The sequence below is a fragment of the Ascaphus truei genome, unplaced genomic scaffold (assembly GCF_040206685.1).
Source record: "Ascaphus truei isolate aAscTru1 unplaced genomic scaffold, aAscTru1.hap1 HAP1_SCAFFOLD_1470, whole genome shotgun sequence".
In the NCBI taxonomy this organism is placed as follows: Eukaryota; Metazoa; Chordata; class Amphibia; order Anura; family Ascaphidae; genus Ascaphus; species Ascaphus truei.
The window spans coordinates 64,750-78,008 of record NW_027454356.1 but is presented as its reverse complement, the minus strand read 5'-3'; the positions used below and the strand labels follow the sequence as shown (position 1 = coordinate 78,008).

Here is a 13,259-nt window from a genome sequence, read left to right as displayed (position 1 = left end):
GACCGATGTCCCCCCTTTCCCCCCAGCCCCATGTGACCGGTGTCCCCCCTTTCCCCCCAGCCCCATGTGACCGGTGTCCCCCCTTTCCCCCCCAGCCCCATGTGACCGGTGTCCCCCCTTTCCCCCCAGCCCCATGTGACCGGTGTCCCCCCTTTCCCCCCAGCCCCATGTGACCGGTGTCCCCCCTTTCCCCCCAGCCCCATGTGACCGGTGTCCCCCCTTCCCCCCAGCACCATGTCGCTGCTCAGCCCCCCCAGCTCCTGTGACTGCTTCGTGTCGCTCCCCCCGGCATCGCTCGCTCCCCTCGTTATATTCGGGAAGAACTCGGACCGTCCCCGGGACGAGGTGCAGGAGGTCGTGTATTACCCCCCGGCCACCCACACCCCGGGGTCAAAGGTCATGGTGAGCAGTGGGGGCTCTGTGTGTATTGGGGGATGGAGCTCTGCATGTATGGGGGGGCTCCGCGTGTATGGGGGGGTCTGTGTGTATGGGGGGGGGGGCTGTGTGTTTATGGGGGGCTCTGTGTGTATGGTGGGGGGGGCTCCGCTTGTATGGGGGGGCTCTGTGTGTACGGTGGGTGGGGGGCTATGTGTGTGGGGGGGAATCTGTGTGTATGGGGGGGCTGTGTGTATGGGGGGGCTCTGTGTACGGGGGGGCTCTGTGTGTATGGGGGGGCTCTGAGTGTATAAGGAAAGGATGTATGTTGGGGGGTCCCGGGTGCAGTAATGATGGGGGTCTCTGTGTGTATGGGGGGGCGGGTCTCTGTGTGTACGGGGGGGGGGGGCTCTGTGTGTATGGGGGGGCTCTGAGTGTATAAGGAAAGGATGTATGATGGGGGGTCCCGGGTGCAGTAATGATGGGGGTCTCTGTGTGTACGAGGGGGCTGTGTGTATGGGGGGGGGCTCCGTGTTTATGGGGGGCTCTGGGTGTATGGTGGGGGGGCCTCTGCGTGTATGGGGGGGCTCCGCGTGTATGGGGGGGGGCTCCGCATGTATGGGGGGGGTCTGTGTGTACGGGGGTGGGGGGGAATCTGTGTGTATGGGGGGGCTGTGTGTATGGGGGCGGCTCTGTGTACGGGGGGGCTCTGTGTGTATGGGGGGGCTCTGTGTGTATAAGGAAAGGATGTATGTTGGGGGGTCCCGGGTGCAGTAATGATGGGGGTCTCTGTGTGTACGGGGGGGGCTGTGTATGGAGGGGCTGTGTGTATGGGGGGGCTCTGTGTGTACAGGGGGGGTCTCTGTGTGTACGGGGGGGCTCTGTGTGTACGGGGGGGTCTCTGTGTGTACGGGGGGGCTGTGTGTATGGGGGGGCTCTGTGTGTATGGGGGGGCTCTGAGTGTATAAGGAAAGGATGTATGTTGGGGGGTCCCGGGTGCAGTAATGATGGGGGTCTCTGTGTGTACGGGGGGGGCTGTGTGTATGGGGGGGCTCTGTGTGTACGGGGGGGGTCTCTGTGTGTACGGGGGGGGGGCTCTGAGTGTATAAGGAAAGGATGTATGTTGGGGGGTCCCGGGTGCAGTAATGATGGGGGTCTCTGTGTGTACGGGGGGGGCTGTGTGTATGGGGGGGGCTGTGTGTTTATGGGGGGCTCTGTGTGTATGGTGGGGGGGCCTCTGCGTGTATGGGGGGGCTCCGCGTGTTTGGGGGGCTGCTCCGCATGTATGGGGGGGTCTGTGTGTACGGGGGGGTCTGTGTGTACGGGGGGTGGGGGGCTATGTGTGTGGGGGGGAATCTGTGTGTATGGGGGGGCTGTGTGTATGGGGGGGGCTCTGTGTACGGGGGGGGCTCTGTGTGTATGGGGGGGCTCTGAGTGTATAAGGAAAGGATGTATGTTGGGGGGTCCCGGGTGCAGTAATGATGGGGGTCTCTCTCTGTGGCCCCCAGTGCACGTTCCTAGAGGTGGAGCAGGCCCCTGAGACGCACGCGGTGCTGCTGAGCCGCCCGGCCTGGCTGTGGGGCGCAGAGATGGGCGCCAACGAGCACGGGGTCTGTGTTGGGAACGAGGCTGTGTGGACCAAAGAACCGGTGACAGAACGGGAGGCGCTGCTGGGGATGGACCTGGTCAGGTGACCAAAGATACGCATTGTACCCTCCGTGTGTCACCCTGTCCCCACCTCCCCGTGTCACCATGGCCCCCCTCCCCATGTCACCCCCCTCCCCCTGTCACCCTGTCCCCACCGCCCCGTGTCACCCTGTCACCCCGTCCCCACCTTCCCGTGTCACCACGGCCCCCCTCCCCGTGTCACCCCGTCCCTCCCTCCCCGTCCCCACCGCCCCGTGTCACCCCGTCCCCCCTCCCCGTGTCACCCCGTCCCCCCCTCCCCGTGTCACCCCGTCCCCCCTCCCCGTGTCACCCCGTCCCCCCCTCCCCGTGTCACCCCGTCCCCGTGTCACCCCAGCCCCCCTCCCCGTGTCACCCCGTCACCCCCTCCCCGTGTCACCCCGGCCCTGTGTCACCCCGTCCCCGTGTCACCCCGGCCCCCCTCCCCATCACCCCCTCCCTGTGTCACCTAGTCCGTGTGTCACCCTGTCCCCATGTCACCCCGTCCCCACCTCCCCGTGTCACCCCGGCCCCCCCTCCCCGTGTCACCCCGGCCCCACCTCCCCTTGTCACCCCGGCCCCTCCTCCCCGTGTCACTCCGGCCCCTCCTCCCCGTGTCACTCCGGCCCCCCTCCCCGTGTCATTCCGGACCCCCCTCCCCGTGTCACCCTGGCCCCGTGTCACCCCATCCCTGTGTCACCCCGGCCCCCCTCCCCGTCACCCCCTCTCTGTGTCACCTAGTCCGCGTGTCACTACCACTGCGCCCCCTCACCCCTCTCTGCGCCCTCACCCCTCTCTGCGCCCCCTCACCCCTCTCTGCGCCCCCCTCGACCCTGTCTGCGCCCCTCACCCCTCTCTCTGCACCCCCTCACCCCTCTCTCTGCGCCCCCTCACCCCTCTCTCTGTGCCCCCCTCATCCTTCTCTCTGCGCCCACTCACCCCTCTCTCTGCGCCTCCTCACCCCTCTGCGCCCCCCTCGACCCTGTCTGCGCCCCTCACCCCTCTCTCTGCGCCCCTCACCCCTCTCTCTGCGCCCCCTCACCCCTCTCTCTGCGCCCCCTCACCCCTCTCTCTGCGCCCCCTCACCCCTCTCTCTGCGCCCCCTTACCCCTCTCTCTGCGCCCCTCATCCCTCTCTCTGCGCCCCCTCTCTCTGCGCCCCCTCACCCCTCTCTCTGCGCCTCCTCACCCCTCTCTCTGCGCCCTCACCCCTCTCTGCGCCCCCCTCACCCCTCCCTCTGCGCCCCCTCACCCCTCCCTCTGCGCGCCCTCACCCCTCTCTGCGCCCCCTCACCCCTCTGCGCCCCCTCACCCCTCTCTCTGCGCCCCCTCACCCCTCTCTGCGCCCTCACCCCTCTCTCTGCGCCCTCACCCCTCTCTCTGCGCCCCCTCACCCCTCTCTGCGCCCCCTCACCCCTCCTTCTGCGTGCCCTCACCCCTCTCTTTGCTCCCCCTCACCCTGCGCCCCCCTCACTCTGTGCCCTCACCCCTCTGCGCGCCCTCACCCCTCTCTGCGCGCCCTCACCCCTCTCTGCGCCCCCTCACCCCTCTCTCTGCGCCCCCTCACCCCTCTCTCTGCGCCCCCTCACCCCTCTCTCTGCGCCCTCTCACCCCTCCCTCTGCGCCCCCTCACCCCTCCCTTTGCGCCCCCTCACCCCTCTCTCTGCGCCCCCTCACCCCTCTCTGCGCCCCCTCACCCCTCTCTGCGCCCCTCACCCCTCTCTCTGCGCCCCCTCACCCCTCTCTCTGCGCCCCCTCACCCCTCTCTCTGCGCCCTCACCCCTCCCTCTGCGCCCCCTCACCCCTCCCTTTGCGCCCCCTCACCCCTCTCTGCGCCCCCTCACCCCTCTCTCTGCGCCCCCTCACCCCTCTCTGCGCCCCCTCACCCCTCTCTCTGCTGCGCCCTCACCCCTCCCTCTGCGCCCTCACCCCTCTCTCTGCGCCCCTCACCCCTCCCTCTGCGCCCCCTCACCCCTCTCTCTGCGCCCTCACCCCTCCCTCTGCGCCCCTCACCCCTCCCTCTGCGCCCTCACCCCTCTGCTCCCCCTCACCCCTCCCTCTGCGCCCCTCACCCCTCTCTCTGCGCCCCCCCCGCAGGCTGGCGCTGGAACGCGCCTCCTCTGCTCAGGGCGCGGTGGAAGTTATCGTCGCGCTGCTGGCACGTTACGGGCAGGGGGGCAGCTGCAGAGAGGACCCCCAGCCCCTCACCTATCACAACACGTTCCTGCTGTGTGACCGGTCCGAGGCGTGTGTTCTGGAGACCGCGGGGCAATACTGGGCGGCAGAGCGAATCACGGGTCAGAAATACCGCACTAGTTACATGTGTGCGTGTCCGCGTGCGTCACTCTGTGTGTTGCTATGCATGTTATATGGGCGCATGCGTCTCTCTGCATGTTACATGTATACACAGCTGGGTTGCCACACATGTTCTATATATGTTGCTCTGCGTGTTACATGTATGTGTTGCGCTGCATGTTACATGTACGTGTCACTCTGCGTGTTACATGTATGTGTCGCTCTGCGTGTTACATGTGTTGCTCTGCGTGTTACATGTATGTATTGCTCTGCATGTTACATGTACGTGTCGCGCTGTGTTACATGTATGTGTCGCTCTGCATGTTACATGTACGTGTCGCGCTGTGTGTTACATGTATGTGTTGCTCTGCATGTTACATGTACGTGTCGCGCTGTGTCTTACATGTATGTGTTGCGCTGCATGTTACATGTACGTGTCACTCTGCGTGTTACATGTATGTGTCGCTCTGCGTGTTACATGTGTTGCTCTGCGTGTTACATGTATGTGTCGCTCTGCATGTTACATGTACGTGTCGCGCTGTGTGTTACATGTATGTGTTGCTCTGCATGTTACATGTACGTGTCGCGCTGTGTCTTACATGTATGTGTTGTTCTGCGTGTTACATGTATGTTTCCCCTGCACAGAAGGTGTGCGGAACCTCAGTAACCAGCTGAGCGTGGGTGCGTGTCCGTGGCGAGAGCACCCGCAGCTCCGCTCCCACGCCCGGGCACAGGGGTGGTGGGACGGGGAGGAAGAGTTCTGCTTCCGGGACGTGTTCTCCCTGGAGAAGCAGCCGGAGCGCATGGAGGCGGCGAAGCGGAGGTACAGAGCGGGGCAGGAGCTGCTCCGGGGGCAGGAAGGTGAGGAGGAGGGGCAGGAGGGTGAGGGGGGGCAGGAGGGTGAGGAGGGGGGGCAGGAGGGTGAGGAGGGGGGGCAGGAGGGTGAGGAGGGGGGGCAGGAGCTGCTCCAGGGGCAGGAAGGTGAGGAGGAGGGGCAGGAGGGTGAGGGGGGGCAGGAGGGTGAGGAGGGGGGGCAGGAGGGTGAGGAGGGGGGGCAGGAGGGTGAGGAGGGGGGGCAGGAGCTGCTCCAGGGGCAGGAAGGTGAGGAGGAGGGGCAGGAGGGTGAGGGGGGGCAAGAGGGTGAGGAGGGGGGGCAAGAGGGTGAGGAGGGGGGGCAAGAGGGTGAGGAGGGGGGGCAGGAGGGTGAGGAGGGGGGGCAGGAGGGTGAGGAGGGGGGGCAGGAGGGTGAGGAGGGGGGGCAGGAGCTGCTCCAGGGGCAGGAAGGTGAGGAGGAGGGGCAGGAGCTGCTCCGGGGGCAGGAAGGTGAGGAGGAGGGGCAGGAGCTTCTCCGGGGGCAGGAAGGTGAGGAGAGGGGCAGGAAGGTGAGGAGAGGGGCAGGAGGGTGAGGAGGGGGGGCAGGAGGGTGAGGAGGGGGGGCAGGAGCTGCTCCAGGGGCAGGAAGGTGAGGAGAGGGGCCTGAGGGTGAGGAGGGGGGGCAGGAGGGTGAGGAGGGGGGTCAGGAGCTGCTCCAGGGGCAGGAAGGTGAGGAGAGGCAGGAGGGGGAAGGAAGGTGAGGAGGGGCAGAAGGGTAAGGAGGGGGGGCATGAGGGTGTGACGGGAGGGGGTAACAAGGCTATCTAATAAAGGTTAAGCCCGCTGGTTACCCCTGAACCCGTGGGGTCCCTGGTACCCCCATAAGCCGGGACCCGGGGTAACACGCGCTGGAGAATAAAATGACCCTGTGTTTTCCTATTTCATGTTCCCTTCCGTCACAGAGGGTGAGATGGGGGGCAGGAGAGGGGGGGCTGGAGGGTGAGGAGGGGGGCAGGAGGGTGACGAGGAGGGGGGCAGGAGGGTGACGAGGAGGGGGGGCAGGAGGGTGAGGAGGGGGGCAGGAGGGTGAGGAGGGCGAGGAGGGGTGGCTGGAGGGGGAGTGAAGACGGGAGTGTGAGGTGGGCAGGGGTGTGGGGGGCAGGAGGGTGAGAAGGGGGGGCAGGGGAGTAGTAGAGGGAGGCAGGGAAAAAGGTGTTGCGCTGCCCGTGTCACTCTCTCCACGGTTGTCCCCGTGTCACTCTCTCCGTGGCTGCCTCCATGTCACTCTGTCACGCTTGCCCCCAGGACATGTCACCGTGGCGTCGATGCTGCAGATTCTGCGGGACAAGGACAGTGGGATCTGTATGGACTCTGGGGGTTTCCGGACCACGTCCAGCATGGTTTCTGTGCTCCCCCGCAGCGCCCACGCGCCCTGCGTCCACCTGCTGACCGCTACGCCCGACCCCTCCAGGTACTGGGCATCTGTGACCCCGTGTCTCTGTGTGTGTGTGTGACCCTGTGTCTCTCTGTGTGTGACTCCGTGTCTATCTGTGTGTGTGACCCCGTGTCTCTCTCTGTGTGTGACCCCGAGTCTCTCTCTGTGTGTGACCCCGTGTCTCTGTGTGTGTGTGACCCCATGTCTCTCTCCGTGTGTGTGTGACCCCGTGTCCCTGTGTGTGTGTGACTCCGTGTCTCTCTGTGTGTGTGACCCCGTGTCTCTCTCCGTGTGTGTGTGACCCCGTGTGTCTCTCTGTGTGTGTGTGTGACCCCGTGTCTCTGTGTGTATGACCCAGTGTCTCTGTGTGTGTGACTCCGTGTCTCTGTGTGTATGACCCTGTGTCTCTGTGTGTGTGTGACCCCGTGTCTCTCTCCGTGTGTGTGTGACCCCTTGTCTCTGTGTGCGTGTGACCCCGTGTCTCTGTGTGCGTATGTGACCCCATGTCTCTCTCCGTGTGTGTGACCCCGTGTCTCTGTGTGCGTGTGACCCCGTGTCTCTCTCTCCGTGTGTGTGTGACACCGTGTCTCTGTGTGTGTGACCCCGTGTCTTTGTGTGTGTGTGTGACCCCATGTCTCTCTCCGTGTATGTGTGTGACCTCGTGTCTCTGTGTGCGTGTGTGACCCAGTCTCTCTCCGTGTGTGTGTGTGTGTGACCCCGTGTCTCTCTCCGTGTGCGACCCCGTGTCTCTGTGTGTGTGTGACCTCGTGTCTCTGTGTGTGTGTGACCCCGTGTCTCTCTCTCCGTGTGTGTGTGACACCGTGTCTCTGTGTGTGTGACCCCGTGTTTTTGTGTGTGTGTGTGTGACCCCATGTCTCTCTCCGTGTATGTGTGTGACCCCGTGTCTCTGTGTGCGTGTGTGACCCAGTCTCTCTCCGTGTGTGTGTGTGTGACCCCGTGTCTCTCTCTCCGTGTGCGACCCCGTGTCTCTGTGTGTGTGTGACCCCGTGTCTCTGTGTGTGTGACCCCGTGTCTCTCTGTGTGTGTGACCCCGTGTCTCTCTGTGTGTATGACCCCGTGTCTCTGTGTGCGTGTGACCCCGTGTCTCTCTGTGTGCGTGTGACCCCGTGTCTCTCTGTGTGCGTGTGACTCTGTGTCTCTCTGTGTATGACCTTGTGTCTCTCTGTGTGTGTATGACCCCGTGTCTCTCTGTGTGTATGACCCCGTGTCTCTGTGTGTGTATGACCCTGTGTGTCTCTGTGTATGACCCCGTGTCTCTCTGTGTATGACCTTGTGTCTCTCTGTGTATGACCTTGTGTCTCTCTGTGTATGACCTTGTGTCTCTCTGTGTATGACCTTGTGTCTCTCTGTGTATGACCTTGTGTCTCTCTGTGTATGACCCCGTGTCTCTCTGTGTATGACCTTGTGTCTCTCTGTGTATGACCCCGTGTCTCTCTGTGTATGACCCCGTGTCTCTCTGTGTATGACCTTGTGTCTCTCTGTGTATGACCCTGTGTCTCTCTGTGTATGACCTTGTGTCTCTCTGTGTATGACCCCGTGTCTCTCTGTGTATGACCCCGTGTCTCTCTGTGTATGACCTTGTGTCTCTCTGTGTATGACCCTGTGTCTCTCTGTGTATGACCTTGTGTCTCTCTGTGTATGACCCCGTGTCTCTCTGTGTATGACCCCGTGTCTCTGTGTATGACCCCGTGTCTCTCTGTGTATGACCCCGTGTCTCTCTGTGTATGACCCCGTGTCTCTCTGTGTGCGTGTGACCCCGTGTCTCTCTGTGTGCGTGTGACCCCGTGTCTCTCTGTGTATGACCTTGTGTCTCTCTGTGTATGACCCTGTGTCTCTCTGTGTATGACCTTGTGTCTCTCTGTGTATGACCCCGTGTCTCTCTGTGTATGACCCCGTGTCTCTGTGTATGACCCCGTGTCTCTCTGTGTATGACCCCGTGTCTCTCTGTGTATGACCCCGTGTCTCTCTGTGTGCGTGTGACCCCGTGTCTCTCTGTGTGCGTGTGACCCCGTGTCTCTCTGTGTGCGTGTGACCCCGTATCTCTCTGTGTGCGTGTGACCCCGTGTCTCTCTGTGTGTATGACCCCGTGTCTCTCTGTGTGTATGACCCCGTGTCTCTGTGTGCGTGTGACCCCGTGTCTCTCTGTGTGCGTGTGACCCCGTGTCTCTCTGTGTGCGTGTGACCCCGTATCTCTCTGTGTGCGTGTGACCCCGTGTCTCTCTGTGTGCGTGTGACCCCGTGTCTCTGTGTGCGTGTGACCCCGTGTTTCTCTGTGTGCGTGTGACCCCATATCTCTCTGTGTGCGTGTGACCCCGTGTCTCTCTGTGTGCGTGACCCCGTGTCTCTCTGTGTGCGTGTGACCCCATATCTCTCTGTGTGCGTGTGACCCCGTGTCTCTCTGTGTGTGTATGACCTTGTGTCTCTGTGTGCGTGTGACCCTGTGTCTCTCTGTGTATGACCCCGTGTCTCTCTGTGTATGACCCCGTGTCTCTCTGTGTGCGCGTGACCCCATATCTCTCTGTGTATGACCCCGTGTCTCTCTGTGTGCGCGTGACCCCATATCTCTCTGTGTATGACCCCGTGTCTCTCTGTGTGCGTGTGACCCCATATCTCTCTGTGTATGACCCCGTGTCTCTCTGTGTGCGTGTGACCCCGTGTCTCTCTGTGTATGACCCCGTGTCTCTCTGTGTATGACCCCGTGTCTCTCTGTGTGCGCGTGACCCCATATCTCTCTGTGTATGACCCCATATCTCTCTGTGTATGACCCCATATCTCTCTGTGTGCGTGTGACCCCGTGTCTCTTTGTGTATGACCTTGTGTCTCTCTGTGTATGACCCTGTGTCTCTCTGTCTGTGTATGACCTTGTGTCTCTCTGTGTGCGTGTGACCCCGTGTCTCTCTGTGTATGACCTTGTGTCTCTCTGTGTATGACCCTGTGTCTCTCTGTGTATGACCTTGTGTCTCTCTGTGTATGACCCCGTGTCTCTCTGTGTATGACCCCGTGTCTCTGTGTATGACCCCGTGTCTCTCTGTGTATGACCCCGTGTCTCTCTGTGTATGACCCCGTGTCTCTCTGTGTGCGTGTGACCCCGTGTCTCTCTGTGTGCGTGTGACCCCGTGTCTCTCTGTGTGCGTGTGACCCCGTATCTCTCTGTGTGCGTGTGACCCCGTGTCTCTCTGTGTGTATGACCCCGTGTCTCTCTGTGTGTATGACCCCGTGTCTCTGTGTGCGTGTGACCCCGTGTCTCTCTGTGTGCGTGTGACCCCGTGTCTCTCTGTGTGCGTGTGACCCCGTATCTCTCTGTGTGCGTGTGACCCCGTGTCTCTCTGTGTGCGTGTGACCCCGTGTCTCTGTGTGCGTGTGACCCCGTGTTTCTCTGTGTGCGTGTGACCCCATATCTCTCTGTGTGCGTGTGACCCCGTGTCTCTCTGTGTGCGTGACCCCGTGTCTCTCTGTGTGCGTGTGACCCCATATCTCTCTGTGTGCGTGTGACCCCGTGTCTCTCTGTGTGTGTATGACCTTGTGTCTCTGTGTGCGTGTGACCCTGTGTCTCTCTGTGTATGACCCCGTGTCTCTCTGTGTATGACCCCGTGTCTCTCTGTGTGCGCGTGACCCCATATCTCTCTGTGTATGACCCCGTGTCTCTCTGTGTGCGCGTGACCCCATATCTCTCTGTGTATGACCCCGTGTCTCTCTGTGTGCGTGTGACCCCATATCTCTCTGTGTATGACCCCGTGTCTCTCTGTGTGCGTGTGACCCCGTGTCTCTCTGTGTATGACCCCGTGTCTCTCTGTGTATGACCCCGTGTCTCTCTGTGTGCGCGTGACCCCATATCTCTCTGTGTATGACCCCATATCTCTCTGTGTATGACCCCATATCTCTCTGTGTGCGTGTGACCCCGTGTCTCTTTGTGTGCGTGTGACCCCGTGTCTCTCTGTGTGCGTGTGACCCCATATCTCTCTGTATGCGTGTGACCCCATATCTCTCTGTATGCGTGTGACCCCGTGTCTCTCTGTGTGCGTGTGACCCCATGTCTCTCTGTGTGCGTGTGACCCCATATCTCTCTGTATGCGTGTGACCCCATGTCTCTCTGTGTGCGTGACCCCGTGTCTCTCTGTGTGCGTGTGACCCCGTGTCTCTCTGTGTGCGTGTGACCCCGTATCTCTCTGTATATTCCAGGTCTGTGTACAAGCCCTTTGTATTCCTCCCACGGGTCACCTCTGTGCCCTGGGTGGTGTCCCCCAGTTTTGGGGCGAATGACCCGGTCAGACAGACTCCTCGGTTCCAGACACACGTGGATCGGAGACACGAGCTTTACAGGTGCCACCAGAGGGCGCTGGAGTCCTGCAAAGGAAGCGAGGTGAGGAGCAACGCTCTGCGGGGGAGGAGTCAGAGGAGCGACGCTCTATGGGGGAGGAGTCGGGGAGCAACGCTCTGCGGGGGAGGAGTCAGGGGAGCGACGCTCTACGGGGGAGGAGTCAGGGTAGCAACGCTCCGCGGGGGAGGAGTCAGGGTAGCAACGCTCCGCGGGGGAGGAGTCAGGGTTGCAACGCTCCGCGGGGGAGGAGTCAGGGTAGCAACGCTCCGCAGGGGAGGAGTCAGGGTAGCAACGCTCCGCGGGGGAGGAGTCAGGGTAGCAATGCTCCGCGGGGGAGGAGTCAGGGTAGCAACGCTCCGCGGGGGAGGAGTCAGGGTAGCAACGCTCCGCAGGGGAGGAGTCAGGGTAGCAACGCTCCGCGGGGGAGGAGTCAGGGTAGCAACGCTCCGCGGGGGAGGAGTCAGGGTAGCAACGCTCCGCGGGGAGGAGTCAGGGTAGCAACGCTCCGCGGGGGAGGAGTCAGGGTAGCAACGCTCCGTGGGGGAGGAGTCAGGGTAGCAACGCTCTGCGGGGGAGGAGTCAGGGTAGCAACGCTCTGCGGGGGAAGAGCCACAGCAGAGACACCTGCGGGAGTGGAGTCAGGGAAGTGACGCTCTGTGGGGGGGAGAAACTCTCTGCGGGGAGGAGTCAGTGGAGCAACGCTCTGCGGGGGACGAGCCGGGGCAGAGACACTCTGCGGGGGAGGAGTCAGGGGAGCGACGCTCTGCGTGGAAAGATCCAGGGCAGAGACACTCTGGTGCTGAGCACATCCCTCCCTGTGTAGGACGCAGAGCAGAGGCTGCAGGGGTCAGACTCAGGGGAGCGACGCTCTGCGGGGTGAGACTCAGGGGAGCGACGCTCTGCGGGGTGAGACTCAGGAGAGCGACGCTCTGCGGGGCCAGGTGCTCAGCACATGCCTCCCCATGTAGGACGCAGAGCGGAGGCTGCAGGAGGCACAGCAACGCTCTGCGGGATAGGGGAGCGACGCTCTGCGGGATAGGGGAGCGACGCTCTGCGGGAGAGGGGAGTGACGCTCTGAGGGATAGGGGAGCGACGCTCTGCGGGATAGGGGAGCGACGCTCTGCGGGATAGGGGAGCGACGCTCTGCGGGATAGGGGAGCGACGCTCTGCGGGATAGGGGAGCGACGCTCTGCGGGATAGGGGAGCGACACTCTGCGGGGTGACTCAGGGGAGCGACGCTCTGCGGGGTGAGACAGGGGAGCGACGCTCTGCGGGGCCAGGTGCTCAGCACATCCCTCCCCGTGTAGGACGCGGAGCGGAGCCTGCAGGAGGCGCAGCGAGGGCTGGAGGATAGGGGAGCGACGCTCTGCGGGGCCTGGTGCTCAGCACATCCCTCCCCGTGTAGGGCGCAGAGCGGAGCCTGCAGGAGGCGCAGCGAGGGCTGGAGGATAGGGGAGCGACGCTCTGCGGGGTGAGACAGGGGAGCGACGCTCTGCGGGGCCTGGTGCTCAGCACATCCCTCCCCGTGTAGGACGCGGAGCGGAGCCTGCAGGAGGCGCAGCGAGGGCTGGAGGATAGGGGAGCGACGCTCTGCGGGGTGAGACAGGGGAGCGACGCTCTGCGGGGCCTGGTGCTCAGCACATCCCTCCCCGTGTAGGACGCGGAGCGGAGCCTGCAGGAGGCGCAGCGAGGGCTGGAGGATAGGGGAGCGACGCTCTGCGGGGTGAGACAGGGGAGCGACGCTCTGCGGGGCCTGGTGCTCAGCACATCCCTCCCCGTGTAGGACGCGGAGCGGAGCCTGCAGGAGGCGCAGCGAGGGCTGGAGGATCACAATCTCAGCCTGGTGAACAAGCTACTGGACGGCAGTGTGACCTCTGACCTGTGTGACCTCTTTCTGCCCTGCGTGGAGAAGGAGCTGGCGCTGTACAGAGGGGAGGGGGAATAACCGCGCAGTGCCGGACACGCCGTGACATCATCGCTCTGACATCACTGTCAAGCTCTGCTATGAAATAAAAATGACCTGTTTATGACACATCTTTCTAACACGAATACAGGAACTCTGGGGCAGGGGCAGCTGGGGCGCAGGGGCAGCTGGGGCAGGGGCAGCTGGGGCGCAGGGGCAGCTGGGGCAGGGGCAGCTGGGGCGCAGGGGCAGCTGGGGCGCAGGGGCAGCGGGGGCGCAGGGGCAGCTGGGGCGCAGGGGCAGCTGGGGCGCAGGGGCAGCTGGGGCGCAGGGGCAGCTGGGGCAGGGGTCACATTCTATTGCCCCCAAGCTGGCTGGGTCTGGCTTTGAATGGGTGTCGGGTTTCCGCAGTTTTCCCGAGGGGCAGATGGTGGG

The 13,259-nt window shown here is 63.2% G+C and overlaps 1 protein-coding gene across 2 annotated transcripts; it reads left to right on the top strand.

Moving 5' to 3' along the window:
* The first annotated feature begins 202 nt into the window (after positions 1–202).
* SCRN2 (secernin 2) lies at positions 203–12,953 on the top strand. 2 transcript variants are annotated; one of them, XM_075581658.1, is made up of 7 exons: positions 203–402; positions 1,884–2,065; positions 4,137–4,336; positions 4,980–5,195; positions 6,453–6,618; positions 10,783–10,963; positions 12,705–12,953. In XM_075581658.1, the coding sequence occupies exons 1-7, from the start codon at positions 235–237 to the stop codon at positions 12,864–12,866; spliced, it is 1,275 nt and encodes a 424-aa protein (XP_075437773.1). In that variant the 5' UTR covers positions 203–234; the 3' UTR covers positions 12,867–12,953. The 2 variants fall into 2 exon arrangements, with proteins under 2 accessions (XP_075437773.1, XP_075437771.1); XM_075581656.1 differs by lacking the exon at positions 12,705–12,953 and adding an exon at positions 12,229–12,411.
* The last annotated feature ends 306 nt before the right edge of the window (positions 12,954–13,259 follow it).